Raw genomic sequence first — 24,477 nt, forward strand, 5'->3', positions numbered from 1 at the left:
CAGAGAGAAAGGTACAAGGATCTCTGTAGTTTGAAGCCAGCCTGGTCTACAAAGTGACTTCCAGGACAGCCAGGGCTACAGAGAGACTTGGTCTTGGGCAGGGGAAAAAGAAAGAGGTAGAGGCAGGTCAATCTCTGTGAGCATGAGGCTAGCCCGATCTACATATAAGAGTTCCAGGCTAGCTAGGACTACATATTGAGACCGTGTCTCAAAAAAAATTAATTAATTAATTAAAAAGAAAAGAAAGGGCTGGAGAGATGGCTCAGTGGTTAAGAGCCCTGACTGTTCTTCCAGAGGTCCTGAGTTCAATTCCCAGCAACCACATGGTGGCTCACAACCATCTGTAAAGAGATCTGATGCCCTCTTCTGGTGTATCTGAAGACAGCTACAGTGTACTTATATATAATAACTGAATTAAAAAAAAAAAAGAAAAGAAAAATCTGACGCCAAGATCCTAAAGAACTCAACTCTTTGATAACAAAGAACTTACCAGCTCAAAACATCAAGCCACTGTTCCATCCACTGACTCAAATCTAAGTACATATTATCACTGTCATTTAAGCTGCTCAGCTTAAGCCACAGAAATGTAGAAATGTGGTTCCAGGCAAAGGATCAACTGATAATACCCTAACATAAGTAAAAGAAGGTATCTTCCCCACAGTTGGAAGGAAGGAAGGAAGGCAGAGCATGGCAATAATTCAGTGCACCAACTCTAAGCTTAATTTTCTTCTGGAATGCATATTTTCTCATAGTCAGCAGCAATTTTACAGGTAAATTGAAAATCTGACTGTTCATGTCTCAATCACTGACTTAAAAGAGCTATTTAGCGTGTCACTGAGGGAGACTGTCCGAAGCCTTTTGTCCCTTTCCCTCTCCTGTCCTGACTAAACAGTTCTCAAGCGAGCACAGCTGTCCAACTTCCATACATGCTTACCTTAATCATGGCAACAAATGGCATAACTTTCTTCATATATTTCTTCAGTTCTGGCAAACTGCCTAGTTCACAAGCGATGACTTTGTTATCAGGCAATTTTCCATTGTTAGCCTAAAAATGGGAGCAGGAGAGGGGAGTAAAGAGAAGTATTTAAAAAAATGGGGCAAGACCACAGGTATGGCTGCTGGAACTGTACCAAGTACAGAAGGAGGCCTCAGCCAGCCGTTAGAGAAGGTCCCATCATCATAAAGTACAAGCTCAGTGGATAGGGCAGAAGACCTTTCCCTCTGATGGAAGAGGCCAACACTTGTCAGTTCAAATGAGAAAAACGGTGTGTGAGTATTTATCTTCTTTAATAAAAGCAGCCCCTCCTGGAGACAAGCTTACCTAGTAAAAGACTGATGTAGGCATATAAAGATCTTGTCTTCAAGTTCAAAGATCTTACCATTTCACTGGTCATATTAAAATGGAAAGCAACGCATTTCTTATACAAAACATACATGACTACTTTGGGGGAGGTCCCCCCCATTATGCGTTTGTATGTGCATATGAGCAGGTGCCCACAGGGGTGAGAGGCATCAAGTCTCCCTGGAGCTAGAGTTACAGGCAGTTGTGAGCTGTGTGACGTAGGTGGTGAGAAATCAAATTCAGATCCTTGGCAGGAGTCATCTCTCCAGCCCTGAAATACGACTGCTGTTTGAACACTGGGCTAGAGAGATGGCTCAGTGGTTAAGAGTATTGGCTGTTCTTCCAGAGGTTCTGATTTCATTTCCCAACAGCTATATGGCTCACATCTATAAAGGGATCTAATGCCATTTTCTGGTGTGCAGACATGTATGCAGACAAAGCTCTAACATATATAAGTAAATAAATATTTATTTTTAAAAAATACTGTCCTTTGCAAATGTGAAAAAAAGATTCTCTAGTTTCTCATGCTAAAAATATAATTTTGTCAAAAAAAAGGTTTGCATACATACATATATACATACAGATAACATATACTTAAAATTATATACATATACTACTACAGTCATACACATAACTACTTTTTTAAAAAAAGAAAACTTAAGAGTGGGTGGTGATGGTACACATGTTTAATCCCAGCACTTGGGAGGCAAAGGCAGGTGGATCTCTGAGTTTGAGACCACCCTGATCTACAGAATGAGTTCCAGGACAGCCAGCACTACACAGAGAAAAGCTATTTCAAAAAAGAAAAAGAAAAGTGAAAAGTTAGGGCCAAGAGTAGTGGCACACCTTTAATCCCAACATTTGGGAGGCAGAGGCAGGAGGACCTCTGCAAGCTCAAGGCCTATATGGTCTACAAGCGAGCTCCTAGCCACTCAGGGCTACACAGTAAGACCCTGTCCCCTGCCCTGACACACACATGCACACACACACACACACACACACACACACACACACGCACGCATGCACACCAAAAAAAACAAACAAACAAACAAAAAACAAAAAAACAACAACAACAAAAAAAAAAAAACCCAAGAGCAAAAGTTCAACCTAAATTAAGCACTGAGCTTCCTACAAACAAAACTGTTTCATTTCATAGATACTAAGCTGACATCTTTGAGACCATCCCACGGGCAACCACAAAGTAAGCAGCAGTCTCTTAAGTAGTAAAGAGCAAAGCTTCAATTTACTCCAAATGCTACAATGCTCCAAAAGCTGAGCCTTTATGAATCCAATCACCGCTAAAGTCACAATGAATTCAAAAGGTAAATTCCATCCCCGTGCTTCACCATTTTAACTATAAATGCAGAAAAAGGAAAAAAACACACCTTTTACTTACAAACAACTAGGTTTAATATATTTTTTGTAAAAAAGCTTCAGAACTGTTAAAAGATGGTAGTTTTTCTCTTGGCATCCATGTCTGAGCTACCAAGGATAACAAAGGATGCTCTTTGCCTGGAGAGAATTGAAAAAGGCCACCTGTCTGTTCTTTCCCTCATACTGTTAACATCCTAAAACCAAAAATATCTCAAGCAGACAATGCTGAGAGAGAGCAGCATCACCTCAAAGTGGCTCCGTAGGGTTGTCAGGGTAATGTGCTGCCAGACAGGGTAGTTCTTTGCCACATAGATGGTGCAGTGTGAGGGCCTCTGAACTGGTTGCTTGTCCGTCTTCTGCACAGGAGAAGGAAAGAAATACATGAGTCCTTATGTAATCAAAGATGAGAACACCCATTACCTAGACCATCACACTTAGCAGTTAGAACATAAGTGCACAGACCCTGAACAGTTAGAATATACATATACACTTCAGACCTTTAACTGTTAGAACATACATGTCTCAGACCTTTAACAATTAGAACATACATGCTCCAGACCTTTAACTGTTAGAACATACATGTTTCAGACCTTTAACAATTAGAACATACATGCTCCAGACCTTTAACTGTTAGAACATACATGTTTCAGACCTTTAACAGTAAGAACATACATGCTGCAGACCTTTAAGTTAAAGTGTCAGAGCTGTATCCACAGTACACACAGCACTACCCATTTCAATCACTTAGTTTTCATGATGAGGAATGATCTCTTTAAAAAAAAAAACAAAGTGTTTAGAGGGTAACATCACCTTCCCTTTAGCTGGCGTCATGTAATTCTTGAGCCGTAATCTAAGGTCGTGTGCTACTTCCATGAGGTACTGTGAGGAACGAATCAGGGATTCATCCACGGGACCTGCCACAGGCCATGAGGCATGCATAATTGAATCAGGCTTTTGAAAAAAAGAGAGATTAAACAATACTTGCTTTCCAGGCCTTGCTTACAATTTCACACCACAGCTACCATCTGTAATCATGTGCCCCAAGTTCAAACCCGACTACACACAGCACACTTCTACAGTCCCTGATCTAATGTTCCCTAGAATTCAAGCTGTGAAGTCTGACTCTACATTCTTAATTAGCATCCATTTGTACAAGCATATTAATACCCACACACATATGCTCACTTTCAAAGAAAATTATGTAATGCTAATTTGCCTAAATTTAATCATTATTACATAAATTACACATGCTCTCGGTTTTTATCCTATTAATACCTTCAGTATTAAAAGTATGGCTTTACAGCATATAGATCACTAGCACATGTCTGCATGTGCTCATGACTAAAGGAACCTGAAACAGGCCGATCTCCTAGGAGAGATAACTGAACTCACACTGTGACTGCTGACATGCTATCCTTCACATGCAGCCCTCTATGTGCCAGGAGTTTATACTAAAAAGAACATTTATGTAAACATACCCTCACATCTCTGTCTATAAGCACTTCCTTCTGGTATTTACAGCTCCCTAAAGTAGTTCCACCTTTTTAACTACTGGAAGAACACAATTTCACATGCATCCAAATGTATATCTGAACATAATTCAAATACACATGGGAATTAAATAGTATACAGCAGGCATATGATCATATTTTAACACATATACATCGTACATGTACAATGTACAAAGTCTTGCATGAACTTTTCAACCTGTTAGAATTATGATGATGAACCTATTACTATTCCTGAAGTTCTCATAAGGAATAACAGTCTCACAAAACTTCCTTACTGAGGCCAAACCACACTCCCCAAGACAGTTCAAACCCAACGGCATACCTTTCCCAGCAGTGTCCAGATGTGCTCACACAAATGTGGACAGAATGGAGTCAGAAGGATTGTTTGAACTTCAATAAACCGGAACACAAGCTCTCTGTGCATCCCCTCTGTGGCCAGTTCACGGTACTTGTCTTTCGCAGCCTACACAAATTTCAAATGGTTTGTCATTTTCCTCATTCTCTTCAAAGTGAAGATGAAAAATTCAGTTTCTTGTTTTAATGCATTAAGGATTAGTTTTATAAAAGTTATGATAAATGTTTCACTTTATTTTCTAAACTCTACAATATAAAAACAATCTTCTATTGAGAGAATATCATGCATTTATATTAGTAATTCTCAAGAAAGAAGACTGGGAATGTAGCTAAGTAGCAAGAACGCATGCCTACCACATGCAAGGCCTGGAATTAAAATAAACCAGAAAATTTTCAATTTTTCTCCACAAGAGAACAAAAACCAGTATGAGAATTTTGTTTGTGTTGTCTACCTGGTCTGGAGTGTCTAAGACAGGGCTCTGCTGTGTGCCCTAGGCCTACTCTGCCTCATTTTCATGAGTATGCTCTTTAATCCAGGCTAACCTCAAACTCATGGCAATCGCAGTCTTCCAAGTACTAGGATTACAGGCACGAGCCCACCATGCTGAGCCCTCCCTCCCTCCCCTCCCTCCCTCCCTCCCTCTTTAAAGGCACTTTAAGGTATGTCTATATCAGTGAGAAATAAAGCTGAACCTCTGAACTGTTCATAAGGTCAGGCTTTGAGCAGTGCCCAGAACAACATTAACATAAAAGGGTATAAATGCAAGATTTCTATGCTCAGCATTTGGCCTTATTTAACCACATCTAAAAACCAAGTTACATAAATCCCAATGTGACATTTTACAAAACTGGTTGAGTAAAGCTACATGTGGCCCTTGAAATGCCAAACTTGGAAAAACAGCGACACCTTGTGGAAAAACTCAGACAGCACTTGCTCTCATGTTGATGGCAATTAGTCACACCTTTGCCTTTGCGGTTACCAATTCAAAATGCTTTGCACAGTCAGCCAGGCTGACATATATGTAATTGGAGACAGGAGGACCCCCCCCCCCCTTAATGATCAAGGAGTAAAATAAGAGCAGAATTTTCTATACTAAGTAGATACCACAGACACAATAATAAAGAAAACTATTTTCGAATCACAATTTATCAGAAAACTTAGAAATTCATTGAAAAGATTGTCAGTCTGTACTTTGGACATGCAATTACTTCATAGCAAGGAGGAAAAGGCGGAAATAGACCATATTAATGCTTCCATGGTTAACCCCAAATGAAGAGCATACCTGAAACTCAAAAAAACCTGTTTTCAACGCTTCTTTAAACATCATCTTTTCATAGTTTTGATCTGTTTTTATAATTCCTGCATTCATTTCACTATTGAATAGGGAAAGAAAATCTATTCAGTTTAAAGGCAACTATATATTTTATGAACTTCATATTATTATTGTATGTTTATATTTGTGTATTACATATTTATGACATATATCTGCCACACAGATTAATAACCAGCGAAATGAGCATGACAGCAGAAACATTACAAACCGCTCAATACCAGGACCAGGGAGTGGCTGCATGAGCATAGCGGTAGCTTCACAAGCATGAGGGCTTGAGTTCAAATGCCCAGGACCCAACAAAAGCCATGTGACACAGTACATGTTTCAACATCAGTGCTCTGAGTCAAGATGGGAGGTGAGACAGGAGAACCACAGGAACGACAGTTCAGCCAGCCTGGCACACAGCAGCCCAAAGGAGATGACAGTGAAGACCAGTGCCTGAGGCTGTGTTCCCTCTCCTTCTCCCTCCCCCTCCCCCTCTCCCTCTCCCTCTCCCTCCCCCTCTCCCTCTCTCTCTCCCTCTCTCACACACTCACACACAGACACACACACATACTCACATACACATACACTTTTTAAATTTTTGGTTTAAAAAAAACTGCCCAACATAAAACTGCTCTGTCCTTAAAACTTTGTCTGCCCTCTTATATACAATATCAGCTCTCACTATTCAGGGCTCCTGTTTATAACAACACACTTAACACAGTTGACAGTGTTTTGTTATTGTTCTTGGTTGTTATATTTCTTGGTGGTGCTGGGCATGGTGACCTGTAATCCAGGTACTTGGAAGGTTAAGTTTAAGGCCAGCCTAGTACAGTGTGAGACCCTAACCCCAAACATCTCCTCAATGAAAACACTGTTAATGACACTTAAACACACTATAAAAATCACCTAACTAGTGTGGCAGCCAGGATTTACAGAGGTTGCATGGTAAGTAACGGATATCAGCTATTAGGAAACACATCTCTTACCACCCCAGATTTAATTTGACCTGACCTAGCCCTGATTTCTTTCATCTCTTGTCTCTGAGCTACATGTACTGTGCTTCAAACACCAAACTGTTCCCAATGTGCTTTTTCCTTTCCCTGAAAGACTACTGTCGATTTTTTCAAGAAACCCCGAATCCCCAGTCCCCCTTGAACCCTCCTTACACCTATTTCTGAATCCACAGTCAGTACGTGCTATGTCTTTCGGTTCTTTTTTTTTTTTTTTTTCGGAGCTGGGGACCGAACCCAGGGCCTTGCGCTTCCTAGGTAAGCGCTCTACCACTGAGCTAAATCCCCAGCCCCGTGCTATGTCTTTCAAACAAGCCTTACTCATCCTTGTAGTACCAGCATAAGGCCAATTAAATTTTTTAAAAAAGTTATTTCTTCTTTTCTCTCAACTTGTTTTTCCTGTCTCCATCTTATCCTACTGTAATGCGAGACAGTGGAGGACAGGTTATGACAGGTTTTGGAGATACAGACACGTTCATGTCACAAGTTCCCTACATCGAGGCACTAGTGAAACCGCTAACCCTCAGTTTCTTATCTCGAAGGCTGAGTTTGCTACTCTATCGGTGCCTGAGGGTGCGGGGACCCTAGTGCCAAGAGGAAAGCGCATACACCGGAGGCTCTCAACAAACATCAACCATTGCTATCATTTAACTTATTTTAGAAAAAAAGGAAAACAGAAAACCAGACTTGACGACTTCCATGGCATAGCACTGGCCCAAAACTACCTGGCAAACACACGATCATTGAATGAGTTGGCAGGTCCACTTCTCAGGCTGCTGCAGTTGGCAAGCATTTCTTTGACCCACTCTACCCATGTGTACAGACGGAGAATGCCTGCGTCTGCCATAGCTTCCACAAAGTTAGCATCTTCAACAGTGTCGCCAGCATCAGCCAGAGCCAGGCGCATTCCTGAAAGAAAATAAAACCAGTTAGTTAAAAACAGTTACTGACCAGGCAGTGGTGGAGCAGGCCTTTAATGCCAGCACTCTGAAGGCAGAGGCAGGCAGATCTCTGTGAATTAGAAGTCAGCTTGGTCTAGAGTGAGTTCCAGGACAGCCAGGGCTACAGAGAGAAACTGTGTCTTAAAAAAACAAATATATGTGTATATATCTACATTGTACATATATGTGTGTGTGTGTGTGTGTGTGCGCGCGCGTGCGTGCGTGTGTGTGTGTGTGTGTGTGTGTGTGTGTGTGTGTGTGTGTGCATTTGACCTATGTTAGTCAAATATATAAACAAATATGTTTATGTGTATATATGAATACACATACACACACGCACACACACACACATATGTATACACATACATTTGGTTACCAAAAGGCAAGCATGGTGGTCAGTACCTATAATCCTCGAACTTGGGAGCTAGAAGCAGAAGTTCAAGGTCATCCTTGCTACATAGAAAGTTTCAAGCCATTCCAAGCTACATGAGATTACGTCTCAAAAAAGAAAAAGAAGAAAAAAAAAAACCCACACACTCACATTCTAGGAAAAAATTCTGCATTCAGCTGGGTACATGCAAATTCAGAAATAACAAATGTTATAAATGACTGTCCTGGATCAACAGAAAAATCGGCTCCCAACTACTTACAGTACTTTTGTGCCCTTTGTATCACACCTGCATTGTCTGTGCTCACTTGGTTTGCACACAGGCAGCACAATGTGCTCCTTCCCAGCACTCTGAGATGATAACAGCACTCAGGCATGGCTTTGCTATGAGGAGCGAGACAAGCAAACTAAGGCTGAGCCCTCAGGATTAAGAGTGTCTGTGGGAGGAATCCCAGGATGGCAGTCTTCATCTATGTGATAAGGGGTACCATATCTGACAAGTGGGGTCGATTATGTGACTATGAAGATGTTTGAAAAGTTAAAGGTTTAGAAGAAATTCTGCAGTCTTTAAGATTATGTACAAGGGTCGAGACTGGTGGCAGCAGTGACAGAGGTCGCCTGGCCTCATTGTGAGCAGTTAAGAAATAAATGCATCTGAGGCCGAGATGACAGTCAAACAGGAAGTAGTTTATATGAAGGAGCAATTGCAACCAGAAAGGAAGATGTGGCAGCATCCTTCTTGTTAGCCTCTGATCTGGCAAGTAAAGTAAATAGGAAACAAGAGGATGGAGTGGAGGTGCCAGCTTGCCTTTCCTTAAGGGCTGGGGGCCAGAAGAAGGAGCAAGTACAAGTCAGATCTATGTTCAAAAGCTCTTCCTTGGATCCAAGAACTTGGAACGCTGGGGAACAATCAGGGAGTGAGGAGGATCACTCAAGTCCAACCTTCAGTAGAAACGGGACCTCTGTAATCCACTGTGCAGAAGAGGTATCAATAATGGTTAAATGTAAGAAATTAGTGTGATCAGGAAATATTCAGCATCTGAACTGCTAAAATTAAGGAACATTTTTCTTTTTTTTTTTCTTTTTTTTCGGAGCTGGGGACCAAACCCAGGGCCTTCTGCTTGCTAGGCAAGCGCTCTACCACTGAGCTAAATCCCCAACCCAAGGAACATTTTTCAAACAAGCAATGAAAGACCCTGTCTCAGTCTGGCTTGTGAAGCTATGGACCATGAGGGCAGATGGGATCAGTGTAATTGTATGGAGGCAAAGAAAGTGAGTTCTGTAACTTCCCATCCCTCATAAGGCAAAGGCTACATAACTGTGACAGTGTGAGGAAAATTGGTCCCTAGTGGACTGGCTTATGAAAGTCATTAGGAATACTTGGTTATCGCTATCTAAAGTCCCCATAAATATCAGGAATTGGAGAACCACAGAGGAGGGACAGGCACTATAGAGGGAACAAGGAAGAGCAGAACTGAGTTTGAACCCAAGGTCACTGGACTAGAGGGAACTCTGTTCACAGAGGTAGTTAAATACATGGTTGATCCAGGGGGACCTCAAGGCTGGTTTGGAGCTTAGTTTTTTTGGTCGGGCAAGATCTTTAAAAGTAGGAAAGACTTTGGCAGCTCTCGATGACAGACTACCATGTAAAGAGTGTCTATACAGTAGAAGGACAAGCTAGAGGAAATAAGAGAAAAGTAATGCAGAAGGAAGAGGTCTGCGTGGGTTACTCAAAGGCAGATGTGACAAGATTTGTGTTGAGCTGCAGTTCCAAAGAAAAGAGTTGATAGAATGCCAAGCCATGTGCTAACAAGCTTCTCTAAAGCCCGGGAGCAGTTCACAGAAAGTATCCATGGCTCACCAATACAATAGAGATGATCAAGCCCGTCCCAGGAGAGGGTAATGATCTTCCCAGACTCTGGAAAGTACATTTCCCCCCAGGAAAGGTTAATCTAGGGGCGAAGATGGATTGCCCAGTCAGGGACTTCCCCAACAGCCAGGTGTGGTGAATAGAGAGAAGCCACTGTGCCAACCTGGGGTCACTCTTACCGAGGGAGGCAGCAAGTGCAGCAGAGGTAAAAAGGGCCACGTTCACCTTTGACCCCTGACTCAGCCTGAGCAGATCAAGTCAGGCCCATTGAGTTTAGCAGGTATAGAGAAATGTAAAAGACTCCATGGAAGAGCTCCAGGATACAGAAATGTAGCGGCTCAGAAAGAACGGGGTAAAGGGTTAGAGGGAGCTAATTAAGTTATTGTCTCCTATCTAAGCTGCATATCCAACCTTGATCTGTGGAGGAAGCAACTGATCCAACGAATGGAATACCCATGATGTACTAGACCTTGCTTGTGTTCAACTTTAGTTGTCTTCTTAGTTGTGACGCTCTGAGGCCACCTGACACTTGCTAAGGACAGATGACAGCAGAATTTCAGAATGTTTAGCCAAGGTCATCGTTGTAACCTAATTGTTACAAGATGGTGGCTCAGGATGTGCCTTGTCCAGCCAATCCTCTGGAGGTTTTGTTATATAGATGGCATAATGCAAACCTGCGTGCCCTGCAGATCTGGAAAGCCATTGGAGAAACATCGGGTACATTGGTACTTCTAACTACTTTGCAACCCAGTGGGGGCTAGGTTAATTAAAAGGAAAAATAAATCCAACATATACCCCTACATGGGTGAAAAGACACTCCCATGGGCCGTAAGTTTATTAAATAAAAACACCAGTGCCAGGGATGGGGTACCTTCCTGTGAGTTGTCGGCCAGGAAAGCCCCTACGGCCCCACAAATCATAAAAGCCATTACTAGAGCTGGTGGTTGTATACCCAGACAAGACAGTAAGAAACTATTGCCAAAGATACTATATGTGCATGCTTGACCGTAGGACATGGAGAAATTAGCTGGGACTCAAAGGGAAACTCATACCCTGCTGACTGGCTTTTGTAGTGCCTGAGGTGACCATGAAGGCTGCTGGTGGAGAACTGTCACTGCTTGGTGACAGTTCCTGCTTGGCTCTCTGCCCTGTGTGCTAAAATACCAACATACTAGGCAAGATGTACCTGTTTGTGCAATAGTAGTCAGCTGTCATGGGTAAGACCAACAGCCTTCCATTTGGATTTAAGGCCTGCTCTAAAAGAGGAAATTCATGTCTGGTACTGGAATCCAGGACAAAAACCTGGTCATGACAGTCAAAGGCCAAAGCATCTGAAAATGGAAGGACACAGCAGACGATGAATAAAGAGAGGCAAGCACTGAGGCTGAGGCAACCAAGGATCTGTCTGGGTTCCCAGCCACCGAAAAAGTCATAAATTCCAATGGAAAAGCAACTACTATGGCTTTACTAGAGGGAGGAGATGCACATGTCAAACTGCCTTCTACAGCATTCCCACCCATACATCACTGTTCTGGTCAGCCTCACGGACTGTGGAGCTTCTGAGAATTCAGGACAATCACCCACAAGTTTGTTGGTCAGCTACTCTGAAGCACACAGAGCAGAGAAACAAGAGAGACCCTCAAAGCAAGGTAGAGAGAGAATGAACTCCAAAGAGCTGTCATCTGTTCACTGTAGACAATGTTGTGAAAAAAAACTATCATCTGATGTCCACATATGCGCCACAGTACTGGTGCGCTCACACTCACACAAACTTCATACATAAACATCTTAAAAGACTCAAAATACTTCGAATTTTTCTTGAATAGATTATATGAGCAATCCTCGTGATTTAACTTACACACTGTGCTGCTTATCCGCAAAGAAAACATGAGTATTTAAATTTCTGTTAAAGGTAAAAAAATAAGCAACAACCTGAGCCTATCTTCTGCAGCCATGTCTGAGTAACAGCTAGGATAAAAATGTACTCACCATCAGCGGAAAACTTGTCAACAGCTTGGCTCAAAGTGAGGAAGTTTCCCGTAGATTTTGACATCTAACAACAACAACAACAACAACAAAAACAAAAAGGCAAAGATCAGGAGCTAATAATAATTTACATAAATAAAATAATCCAAATCAAGTTAATCAGTGGTCATGACAGATCACTGCTTTTGGTCAAGGCCAAAGCATCTGAAAATGGAAGGACAGAGCAGGTGACGACTAAAGAGAGGCCAGCACTGAGGCTGAGGCAACCAAGGATCTGTCTGGGTTCCCAGCCACAGAGCAACTAGGACAGGGTCTCACTGTGCCCTCTGAAAGGCTGGGAACACTGGCTTACACAGGGAAGAGCCTTGCTGACCCAAAGTCATTAGGAGCAGAAAAGACTCACTCCTGAGGGCCATCAGCAGCATTTAGAGAAGCAGCATTCACAACAGGTTAAGGAAATGCCATATTCTATTAGGCTCTCAGGATGTTACCCTGGAGGGAATGGAGCTCATAAAGAGCCACCACCTTCCTCTACCTCCTGGTGCTGAGATGAAAGGCATGTGCCACTGCACCCACCCAAGAGAAGGACTTCTAAAATCACCTTTGGCTTTTAGGGCTCTGTCTATATCTGACAGGGTACAATGTAACCTGTACCATCTGCTGTTTATTCGGCCTATATATCCACTGTCACACTTATAAAGATTTGTTCTCATTTTTATTTATGAGTATTTATGTGAGGGTTTGAATGTGTGTGAGCATGCACATGCCTAGAGTCCAGAGGAGAGCATGAGATCCTTGGAGCTGTAATGCATGGGTCAGCTGAGAGGTGTGAGGCATGTCTTAGCTCCTACTCTAATACTTAGACCAGCAACCCTGCTGTTAATATTCTGTTACACTAACATTCACTGGAAACCAAAGTTGCTAATGCAGAAATATATACAGTCACTTTTGAGGGAGGGAGGGTGTGTGTGTGTGTGTGTGTGTGTGTGTGTGTGTGTGTGTGTGTGTGTGTGAGATTTCTAGTGAGCAGGCATTAGAGGGACAGGTGAGGGGAGTCTGTGTAACTTTTTACTTGAGACGATTTACTGAGATAAATCCTACACAGTCAGCAAAAGGAACAATATTCCTTAAAGTAGTGTTGGGAGGTAGCCAAGTTGGCGGGAATGGTACTAGGATTTCAAGACACATAGAAACCCCTGAAGCTCCAAATGCTCTTGTGTCCCAAGAGCTGTAGGTCACAGTACCAAACAGAGAGCCCCGGGCATTCTCTCCTGGGTCACAGCTCTAAGATCTCTATGCTGCTGTCCTCCACTCTTTCCCTTCACCTCTCTCCTCCAGTCCTAATTTAAATCATTCTTAATACCAGAATCCTAGCACACCCCAGGACTATAAAATTTAGTTCGGCTATTGGTCCTAAAAAAGTTCAGATATCTTTTCTTAATTCTAACTAATTCATATTTCTGTTCCTTTTTTCCCTCAGCTGAAGTGCCTTGCCCAGAGTCTCACCTTCTCGGAGTTGAGCAGCAGGTGTCCATTTGCTCGAACGGATACAGGCCACTTGTCGCTTCACAGGCACAAGTTGCAAGACAGAAAACAAAAAGCACAGTAGAATTACGATCTCCATGATACCCTGAAGTAAATGTTAACAATGAGCACTTTGTTGAGACAAGACTGTGCATTACAACTGTGGGTGGATTTTGCTTCGCAGTTCTAGGGTTCAGAAACAGGGCTTGGCTTATCCCACAGAAGTGCTCCCTGTGCTGTGCTCCTGTTTTCAACAGGAAGCAACTAAAAGAACCCAAGAATTGGCCCTGCAAGTTATGAAAACAGAAATACAGCAGGGCTCAGCTATTAACAAGATCAGGAAGATCTTGAAAATATGCAATTATGCAAAAGAAACAGAAGAGCATATATACCTTTGCATGAATATAGACATAGCTTTTAATTCCCAGAATATGTATGAACATTTGTTCCAAAAGAAACCAGAAAAGAACCATAATAGCAAAGTAAAGTGGACCAAGCAGCGGTAGATGAAAGAAAGGTCATGAGCACCCTGCTATCTTCACACACTGCATCATGCACTCTATAACCTGTCTTAAACTGCTGCACTCCTGCACCGAGCAGATCAGTGCCCTTGATGACCTGAAATATATACAGCATACTCTTCAGGCTGTTGACGTAAGTCAGGGAGAAGCACACATTCCACATTAATACACACTGTAACAAATCCAACTAACCCTCCATAGCCGTTCCTTAAGATACTTGAAGCCTTAAGACATCCTTACTGCTTATCAGTACATGAACCCTCATAAACTTGATCATTTACCTTTGTTCTGGCCACATGGCCACATGATTGTAAATGTAATATGAAAGATGATTTGGAATCAGATCCTTGCCAGAGGCTCGAAGGTCCACTGGATACCAAAACTCAAATTCCTGCTTCAGCTGATCCAGCTTTTCCTTTGGGATCTGAGTCTTGGGAAATGGAGCATCCTTGAAGAACACATAATCCCAAACATCCCTCGTCATCTGCTGGGGTCTGCATTGAAATAAAGTAAACAGGTCACCTAATCATTATTAAAATTTTAGTTATAGTATCAAACAAGAACAAACAGATTCCCTAAGAACAAGAAGCCATGATAGCATAGGAGGACTGACTTAATCATCTTTCTCAGCTGCACAGTAAAAAGCAAAATATAACAAAAGACTGTTAACTCTTTTTTTTAAAGACAGTATCTCACTAGACTAAACTGGCCTTCAACTCACAGAGAAAGGCTACCTCTGCCTCCTACATGCTGAGATTAAAAGTGAATGCCCTTCGCTAGCCAAATTCTTGAGAAAAATAAACGTAAAAGAATGAACTTCTAAATATGTAAGCCAAAATGTCACAACATGGGCCGTTAAACAGCATCTTTTCCTTAACTATGTACCAACCTGATGCCCAGTGGAGACTCCGCCTGACCCTGCAGGTCACCCCCCTGCAACAGGTGTGCAACTGTGTAAAACGCCATGTAAATAGTGGAGTCTGAGAGGGATTCAATCAACCACTGCTCATCCCAAGGCAGACGCGTGCCTGCAACACAGAAAGAAAACAGTTAATGTTGACTGAAGCTGAGACTCACCACCAAAAGCCACATCCTCAAGGCTGCTTATCTAGGACCTTCTGCTGCTGTTCTGGTGTGCATTATTGTTATTTTGGTTCGTTTGTGGTACCAGGAATTGAGCAAGGGCTTTGCACATAGTAGGCAAGCACTCTACCACTGAGCTACATCCCCAACCCTAAGAAGCCCTAAAATCTACTTTAATAATTTATAAAGGTAAAACAAGTATACAAAACCAAAACTGACTGAACCTCTGGGGTCCTTTAATAAAAATATCATGTGGTAGAGAGGGTTTGCTAAGTAAGAAGTCAGCAAGAGTTTGGGAAGTAAGAACTCTTGATTGCAGCAGCTATGTGAAATCCTGAACCCCCTAGCCCTAGCACCATGGGGAGAGACTGGAGGCTCACTGGGGTTCTGGCTGTTAGCCTAGCTGCAGGTTCAACAAGAGACTGTCTCAAAGAAGCAAGGTGGAAAGTGATAAAATAGAGCCAGACTTCCTCCACTGGCCTCCACACATGCACCAGAGGCATGCACACCCTGCTCATGGATGTGCATAGACCTATACATACGCCATATTCACATGCACACACACAAAGATAAACATACAAAGAAGCAAGCAGATGGTAATGAAAGGCCATGTGGGTCAGAGAGGCTCTATCTAGCGTTAGGTAGGTGACAGGGAACCACATCCTGGTTCTTCTCACCAAAACCCATCACATCCTGCTTAGCAAACACCAGAAGGGGTAGGAAAGGTGAAAAATAGTGCACGTTCTGTCCATCTAACACAGTCATTCAAGCACAAGTACAAGAAGTCTGCTGACCTAAACCGTAAGTTCTTGAGCAGGCATGTTCTTGCAGCCAGTCTAAGGAAGCTTCAAAATTCTTCCTGCTCTCCTCGCAGAATCTAAGGAGAACAAAAGCCCAGATGTGTCCTTCCTTTCATTAGCCACACCCTGCACCTTTCTCAGGTTCTCCCACCTTACGTTTCCATGTTCTTCAGGCACTGAAATGTCTGTTTCTTCCAGTTCTCATCTCCATAATCCAAGTACCTGGGAGTGAACAGAACAAGCTCTTCTTAACATCAGAAACGACCAAAGTGACTCACATAATTTTCCTGTGATAAGCGGGACTAACCATTGGTCACACAGGGCCACAACACACTCATCTGCAGACCTCGACACCACTTGTTTTTCTGGCTCCATGTAGATAAGCGCATCTCCCTAAAGGAAGGTAAATAAAGACAGGGCAGGTGTCATGTCCAAGCCAGTCTTCCCTTCCCCAGGCTGGTGCTGTGTGTCTTTCCCTGCAGTCCTGCTTCTGAGCACTTCATCAACTGGACCTCTTCACAAACTACTCATCATCCTAGCCCCTTCTAATCTTACAGCTTGAGGGCTGGGCTTCATCTTTTTTTTTTTTTTCAAAATTGTTTTATTTGGGAAAAGTGCTTCTTACAAAAGGGCAGCTGCAAAACACAGAGACCTCTGCAACGATGACGTGTTTTTCTTAAGTGAAAGACTGGGTGAGTTCCAGGTAAGCAGGGCAGAGGGACAGATTTGAGCATCTCCCACGTTATTTCAGGAAAGAGCAACAGAATGCAAAGGTGAAATTCCCGCCAAGGAATTTTAGCAACTCTTGCTTGTCTTGTGGATGGCCGCACCCTCCCTTCTCTTTACCAGGAAAGGGGTTCATTACTTCTGCAAACCTCTAGCACAATCAACACCTCAGTTTGGAATCCACCTGTCTTACTGTCAGAGCTCAGGCAGGGATGGAATGAGGCAGATACCCACAAAAACAAGCACAGAACCTCACAACAGGCCCCCTCAAATGAGGACAAAGGTTTTTTCCAAAAAGTGCCTGGACTGAAAAGGCTAGACTGTAAAATATTCAAAACATCAGTGTCTCCAAGACCCGAGAGCTGGGCTTCTTATGAGAGCTTTCCATCTCTGTTATAAAAATACAAAGAAAATTGTAAGAAAAACTAAATGCATGATACTACTGTTTTTAAAAAAAAAAATCTAGGGGTCTGGAAAGATGGCTCAGTGGTTAAGAGCACTGACTGCTCTTTCCAGAGGTCCTGAGTTCAATTCCCAGCAACCACATGGTGGCTCACAACCATCTATGAATAAAGTAGACTAAAAAAAATAAATAAATAAAAGAAAGAAAATCTATATTATATAGAGATTAAACATTAAAAAAATTATTATAGGCTTCAGAGACATTACAAATTCAGTTCTAAATAGAAAAATAACTACAATTTACTTAATTTTGTTTTGAGGCAGGGTTTCATTTAGCCTACGCTAGCCTCACATCTGCTATGTAACAGAGGATGATCCTAAACTTCTGATCCTCCTGCCTCTACCTCCCAAGTATTGAGATTGGTATGCACCACCACATGGGCTCCAATTTTATTTATTTTTTTACTTGATGTAAATATCTCTTAATACATTGTAAAGCCAAGCATTTTAAGCTAGGATAATTTTTAAACTAAAATCCTATATTATCATTACCAAAATAACTCACTGCTCTGTACTTAAAATTCAGTTCTTGAATCTAAACTAAATAGCTGTGTTTTTGGTTTGTAAACAGTGAATTAGAAATAGACATGTAACTCCCTTTAAAAATTCCAGTACCTCGAAATAAAGAAGATGAAGAGATGGACTGACCACAAAGACAAGCAGAATGGGGAAAAGAAAAGGCTGAGCGAGTGAGGGCTGCTCCAGCAGGAAGGAGGCCAGCTGAGGCTGGCTGAGCAAGTGACAGCTTCCCGCAGCGATGAGAGGGGTGTGTGTGTGGCTGAGTAGGAGAGAGGTTGCAAGTATATAAAAGGCCCTAGGTTGAAGTCCATGCAAAAGCATCAAACAAATGAAGAAAGATGATGGTTTCAATGTCAGCCTGGGCTATACTAGGAGGCCATCCCAAAAAAAACAAACAAAACAAAACATAGCCAGGTGTAGTAGTACACGCCTGTAATCCCAGCACTCAGGAGGTAGAAGCAGACGGATCTCTGTGAGTCAGAGGACAAACAAAACCACCAACCCAAAAAAAAAAAAAAATTACATCATAAACATTTAGGTTAGAGATCTATTAGAGAAAGCTGTGCATAGCAGCTCACATCTGTAATCCCACCCTTTGGGAGACTGGAAAAGGAGGATTGTCACAAGTCTGTACACAGCCTAGACAACAAAGTGAGACAATGTCTCAGAAAAGAGAGAGGAACAGATGGATGTCCATATTAAAATAAGCAACACAGTTGAAAGCTGTCCCCTCCAAAGATAAACTAAAAAGAATGTGGAAGGACAATGTAAATGTTAGTGTGCACTGTATGTGTGTGTGTGTGTGTGCGCGCACGCACACAGACAGCATCCTTCAGGGACCATCTATCTTTTCTTCCCTTGGGAGACAGGATCTCTCACTGGCCTGGGGCTCACTAACCAGGCTAGTGAGGTGAACCCCAGGAATCTGCCTGTCTCACCTCTCCAGGGCTGGATATCAGCATGCATCATCACACAAGTATGGATTCCAAGACTGGACCTCAAGCCTCCCCCCGAGCCTGTTTGGTTATGGAGCTGTTATGGAGCCGGCACCTAGGTTAGCGGTACACTCGTGTTTCTCTCTCTCTCTCTTTTTTAAAGATTTATTTATTTTATATATATGAGTACACTGTAGCTGTCTTCAGACACAGCAGAAGAGGGCATCAGATCTCTTTACAGATGGTTGTGAGCCACCATGTGGTTACTGGGAATTGAACTCAGGACCTCGGGAAGAGCAGTCAGTGCTCTTAACCTCTGAGTCATCTCTCCAGAATCACCAGCTTTGTTTCTTTAATTCGTTAACATAAAGACCACTGTGTCTATATCATGACGGTCAAACTTTAAGAGGTAAGTAGCTCTAAGATGAAAAGGCGAAGCAGTGCAAAAAAAGGACCCTTCCAGTGGTCACTGCCAGATACACTGCCAGTGTTCCCTTCCAGTGGTCACTGCCAGATACACTGCCAGTGTTCCCTTCCAGTGGTCACTGCCAGATACACTGCCAAAGTTCTCTTCCAGTGGTCACTGCCAGATACACTGCCAGTGTTCTCTTCCAGTGGTCACTGCCAGATACACTGCCAAAGTTCCCTTCCAGTGGTCACTGCCAGATACACTGCCAAAGTTCCCTTCCAGTGGTCACTGCCAGATACACTGCCAGTGTTCTCTTCCAGTGGTCACTGCCAGATACACTGCCAAAGTTCCCTTCCAGTGGTCACTGCCAGATACACTGCCAGTGTTCTCTTCCAGTGGTCACTGCCAGATACACTGCCAAAGTTCTCTTCCAGTGGTCACTGCCAGATACACTGCCAAAGTTCCCTTCCAGTGGTCACTGCCAGATACACTGCCAAAGTTCCCTTCCAGTGGTCACTGCCAGATACACTGCCAAAGTTCCCTTCCAGTGGTCACTGCCAGATACACTGCCAGTGTTCTCTTCCAGTGGTCACTGCCAGATACACTGCCAGTGTTCTCTTCCAGTGGTCACTGCCAGATACACTGCCAAAGTTCCCTTCCAGTGGTCACTGCCAGATACACTGCCAGTGTTCTCTTCCAGTGGTCACTGCCAGATACACTGCCAGTGTTCTCTTCCAGTGGTCACTGCCAGATACACTGCCAAAGTTCTCTTCCAGTGGTCACTGCCAGATACACTGCCAGTGTTCTCTTCCAGTGGTCACTGCCAGATACACTGCCAAAGTTCCCTTCCAGTGGTCACTGCCAGATACACTGCCAAAGTTCCCTTCCAGTGGTCACTGCCAGATACACTGCCAGTGTTCCCTTCCAGTGGTCACTGCCAGATACACTGCCAGTGTTCTCTTCCAGTGGTCACTGCCAGATACACTGCCAGTGTTCTCTTCCAGTGGTCACTGCCAGATACACTGCCAAAGTTCTCTTCCAGTGGTCACTGCCAGATACACTGCCAAAGTTCCCTTCCAGTGGTCACTGCCAGATACACTGCCAAAGTTCTCTTCCAGTGGTCACTGCCAGATACACTGCCAAAGTTCCCTTCCAGTGATCACTGCCAGATACACTGCCAGTGTTCTCTGGGTGAGCCCTGCACATACCAGCTTTGGTTTTCTTTGTTGTGGAGGAGGGGAGTGTTGAGACAGGATCTGCATAGCCCAGGCTATCCATGAAATTGAATGTCCCTGCTTCTACCTCCTAGACACTGAGATGACAGGGATGCACGACAACACAGGACACACCTCAGCCTTGGAGCACAATCTCATCCCTATGACAGGACATGTAAATAAATGAGCTCAAATAGGCCTGTTTCCTGCTGTAATGCCTTGCTCTGTTTTTCATACAGTGCTAGATCCTACTACATAACAAGTGCTAATAATACTCTTAGGCCAACTGGTTAACTGCTTTTCCCAGACAGCCTCCAGAAGACAGGATAGCACATACAGCATCAATCATGTTTTTCTGAATAGTCTTCTTTACATGTTGGATCTTCTGCCCTTTAAATCCATCCACTAGCATTACCTACAAGGAGGAGGGGGAAAAACATACAAATCAATTAAAATTTGCTTCAAGTTTCCCTGAATGTATTTACCTCGTCAAACCCAAAGTATTTTTAGAATAACGTTATCACATTTATTATAGCCATAACTTTCTTTTGATACGATTGACACAACTGATGATAACATATAACATTGGTCTTTCTGTAAATATAACTGGGTCTAGTCCACTTGTCTTTCTGTGGCTGTAGCTAATGACAGCAGAGCTAGGAAGATACACTCACTCCTATACTCAAGCATCCACATGGAGACAATTCTTCTATACTCGCAGTCTTCAACCTGTGCATTGTGTTATGACCCCTTTGGCAATCACATATCAGATATCCAACATATCAGGTTCATTAAAGTAGCAAAATTACACTTATGAAGTAGCAACAAAATAACTTTATAGTTGGAGTCACTACACATGAGGAACTGTATTAAAGGGTCACAGCATTAGAAAGATTGAGAAACACTGTACCATGATCATTCTGGTGGTTTAGAGGGAACCAAATATATTCCACTCAGGCTCCTCTTATCCAACCCTGCCTGCTACAGGCCGCTATAGGCCTGATATCTTTCAACTTCTTACTTAGTGGGAAAATTTAACTCTAGAGCAAAGAATTAACTCAGAGCATACAAATAAAAACAATAAAAATTATGACTTACACCATCATAAAATCCTCTTAGATACAATTTCTCCTTTGCCTCTGCAAGTTTTTCACGGTCATTCTGGCTCTGAATTTTCAGTTCGTCACAAACGGTCACAGCAGGAAGATTTCCAATCCCTGGGATTTCAAGGACTGGCACCTGCAGAGAACACCAGAATGTACTCATGCTGAAAGCAGACACAACCCGTGGGACATGGGCCTCTGCCACTCACGCTCTGCAAAGTGGCCTTGGGTTTTAGCATCACCAGGCAGTGGCACACGCTCAGTGCCCACAAACCACCAGCCTGCAGACGGATGTATGCACCCTTACCACAGGAGCAGCACATGCAGCCCCTGCTCGCGCTCTGCCTCACAGCTCACTGAATAACTAAAGGGCAAGAACCGGAGATGTTAACTATTTTTATGAATGGTTTCACGTTTATGTTAAACTCTTGAAGTCTTTCCTGTGCTAAGGATCACATCCAAGTTCACTCCTAGACTCTTCAGTCTTCTGACCTTCCTTCTGAAGGTAGAAATCAACAAACACTAAGCAGCCTGCAAGGCTACAAAATAAATATTCATGAGTTGGGTGTGGCCTGGTGTTATCTTTACAATGCAGGGAATTAATCATACTAAGTCAGCGTACTATGAAACTGCACTGGCCATGACTGCGGCGGTGAGTAGAAGGGAATGTGTACTGGTCATTTTTCTCTTAGTTATGTACAATAGGAAATTAACAAATCAAAGTATGAAAATTCGCTCTCTTATCTTGAAACCCTACCAATTATTTATTTTTGTTACAAGGAAAACATGAAAATGCCTCTTTCCCCTCTGATAAAGATGTGTCAAGCCTGTATACATTCATATCCTCACCGGTTCAAAGGGCAGGACCATGTCATCTCTGACTGCATACTTTGCTCGTAAGGCCTACAGAAAATTCAGAAGTTAATATTAATGCTCAATGTTGTTACTGCTACAATCAATAAGAAAAGCATACGCAATCCCCACCCCCGCTCCCCGCCCTTAGGCAAGCCTTTACTATGTAGCCTATGCTGGCCTTGTACTTAAGGTCTACCTGTCTCAGCCTCCCGCTTGCCTGGCTTTAAACTTCTCTTCCATTATTTGTTCTCTCCATAAAGAATAATTAACTTTATCAAATATTTCATCAAGGTTCCTGTGGCCTTTTAAAACTCAGTAGTTTACTTTAATGTGAATGGCCTTCAGGCATGTCCAATATTTTGACATTATGACAAAACCTGTTATCAATACAGTTCCAGATTAAGAACTAGGTAATCAACTTGCAAAGAAAACCTCATGTTTTAAATTAGTTTATGATTTTTTTCATTGAGCCTCATCCACAGCTATCCTGTGACAAATGTAATTCACAGGCCACAGGTTGAACATGCCTGGAGAACTGCAGTCAGAGGGACAATGCACACAGACATCCACACAGCACTCCGGTTAAGGCTGTAATGAACATATGAAGATGAAAGGCTTTCCTGGGGCTGGGAGCACCTGCTGCACAAGCATGAGGACCTGAGTTCAAATCCTCAGCACACATGTGAGAAGCCAGGCATCCTAGTAACCCGAGCACTGCACAAGGTGGGGAAGAGAATCCCCTGAGACCTGCTACCAACCTAGCTCCAGGTTCTGCAAGTGACCACAGGTGTGCCACTCTGTCCTCTGTGTGGGGGCACACACACTTACCACACAGACAGCCTTCTCAAATTTGTTATAGATTTGTCCTCAAAAGTCTAACCACAAACATCCCAACCCTAAAAACCAGGTGAGCGGAAACAGTCCAGAGACAAGCATGTATGTTCTTAGCCTTGTCTCCCAGCTGCTCCGCAGTACCTGGAACATACCATGCTGAATTAAAAACAAGGACATGAAAGGAACACTTGCTTGCTTTTTCTTCAAGTCTCTGAGTGCCGCAAAATCATCCGGGGAATCAGAAGGAACGCTTGTGACCACCCCAGTGCCTTATAAAAGACAGAATGGAATTAACTAATACAGTCAGAAGGTGACTAGCAAAGCATTCTAACAGCAAAGTGCATACCTTTATCCTCCTTAATGGTCAGCATAGGGAGAACATAGATCACCTTATAGCATGTCAGGGGTGCAGAAAGTGAAGCCCCAAGGATTTCCTGCAGAAAGAACAGCAAAAAGGTAAAGAAAGGCAGCTGCAGTGACAGAAAATTAAAGTAATATTGAAAGTTTAAGGTTAAGAAGCTCCCACTGAAAAGTATATGGATGCCCCCGAGATCTGCATCTGCACAAAGCAGTTGTTGCAGCTACTGAGACAGTGAAAAATCAAAACGGTTTTAGATGCTCTCACAACAAAAATGGGGAGTCTGTGAGGGACTGCTAAATATAAAGCATCATTCTTTATCATTCTACCATACGTGTACATAATTTTTCCACTAAGTAAACGGAATAAAATAAAGAAAAAGTAAAATCTTTATTCTATGATTTAAAAAAAGGGTTAAAAATAATCTAAAATGAGAATACCAACTTGACAATAGCAATCTTAGTATACTAACACCTGTACTGCTTGTGACATTGTATTTCTTGAGAAAAACAGTATCAAGACCCATAGCAAGAGCTACAAAATGTCCAAAATGGGCTAGCAAGATGGCTCAGCAGGTGAAGGCACTTGGCCACCAAGTCTAACAACTGTCATTAAATTCCTAGAATTCATGTGGTAAGAGAGAAATGACTTCCAAAAGTTGTTCTCCATACATACTGCAAAACACACGTTACACACACATGTACATATGCACAAACTAAGCAACATAAAAAAGAAACCTACCAAACACTACCTTATTTACACTAGTAAAACACTACAGTACTGGTTTTCAACCTTCCTAATGTTTTGATCCTTTCATACAGTTCTTCATGTTGCAGTGACCCCCAACCATAAAATTATGTCGTTGATACTTCATAACTATAATTTTGCTACTGTTATAAACTATAATGTAAATATCTGATATGACTCCCCCAAAGGGGTCTTATCCCATAGGTTGAGAACCGCTACACAAAACCATTGCTTTCAATGACCAAAAAATTAGGTAATAAACAAAATGTCAAATCAAGAAGATAGAATTCTA

The 24,477-nt window shown here is 42.6% G+C and overlaps 1 protein-coding gene across 3 annotated transcripts in view; it reads right to left on the bottom strand.

Annotated features, from left to right (window-relative positions):
- The window catches only part of Lars1 (leucyl-tRNA synthetase 1), a 54,376-nt gene that overhangs the window by 11,235 nt on the left and 18,664 nt on the right, over positions 1-24,477 (bottom strand). For all 3 annotated transcript variants that reach the window (XM_087592439.1, XM_087592440.1, NM_001009637.1), the window contains 18 exon segments: positions 23,427-23,514; positions 23,273-23,349; positions 22,241-22,294; positions 21,387-21,527; positions 20,626-20,703; positions 16,331-16,416; positions 16,180-16,245; positions 16,018-16,100; positions 15,030-15,168; positions 14,422-14,634; positions 13,602-13,659; positions 12,099-12,162; positions 7,636-7,819; positions 5,865-5,955; positions 4,550-4,690; positions 3,527-3,667; positions 2,962-3,072; positions 935-1,045 (listed from right to left, as the gene is read on the bottom strand). In XM_087592439.1, coding sequence (XP_087448565.1) covers positions 935-1,045; positions 2,962-3,072; positions 3,527-3,667; positions 4,550-4,690; positions 5,865-5,955; positions 7,636-7,819; positions 12,099-12,162; positions 13,602-13,659; positions 14,422-14,634; positions 15,030-15,168; positions 16,018-16,100; positions 16,180-16,245; positions 16,331-16,416; positions 20,626-20,703; positions 21,387-21,527; positions 22,241-22,294; positions 23,273-23,349; positions 23,427-23,514 — 1,926 coding nt within the window.

The sequence above is a fragment of the Rattus norvegicus genome, chromosome 18 (genome assembly GCF_021556685.1).
Source record: "Rattus norvegicus strain SHRSP/BbbUtx chromosome 18, alternate assembly SHRSP_T2T, whole genome shotgun sequence".
Taxonomy (NCBI): Eukaryota; Metazoa; Chordata; class Mammalia; order Rodentia; family Muridae; genus Rattus; species Rattus norvegicus.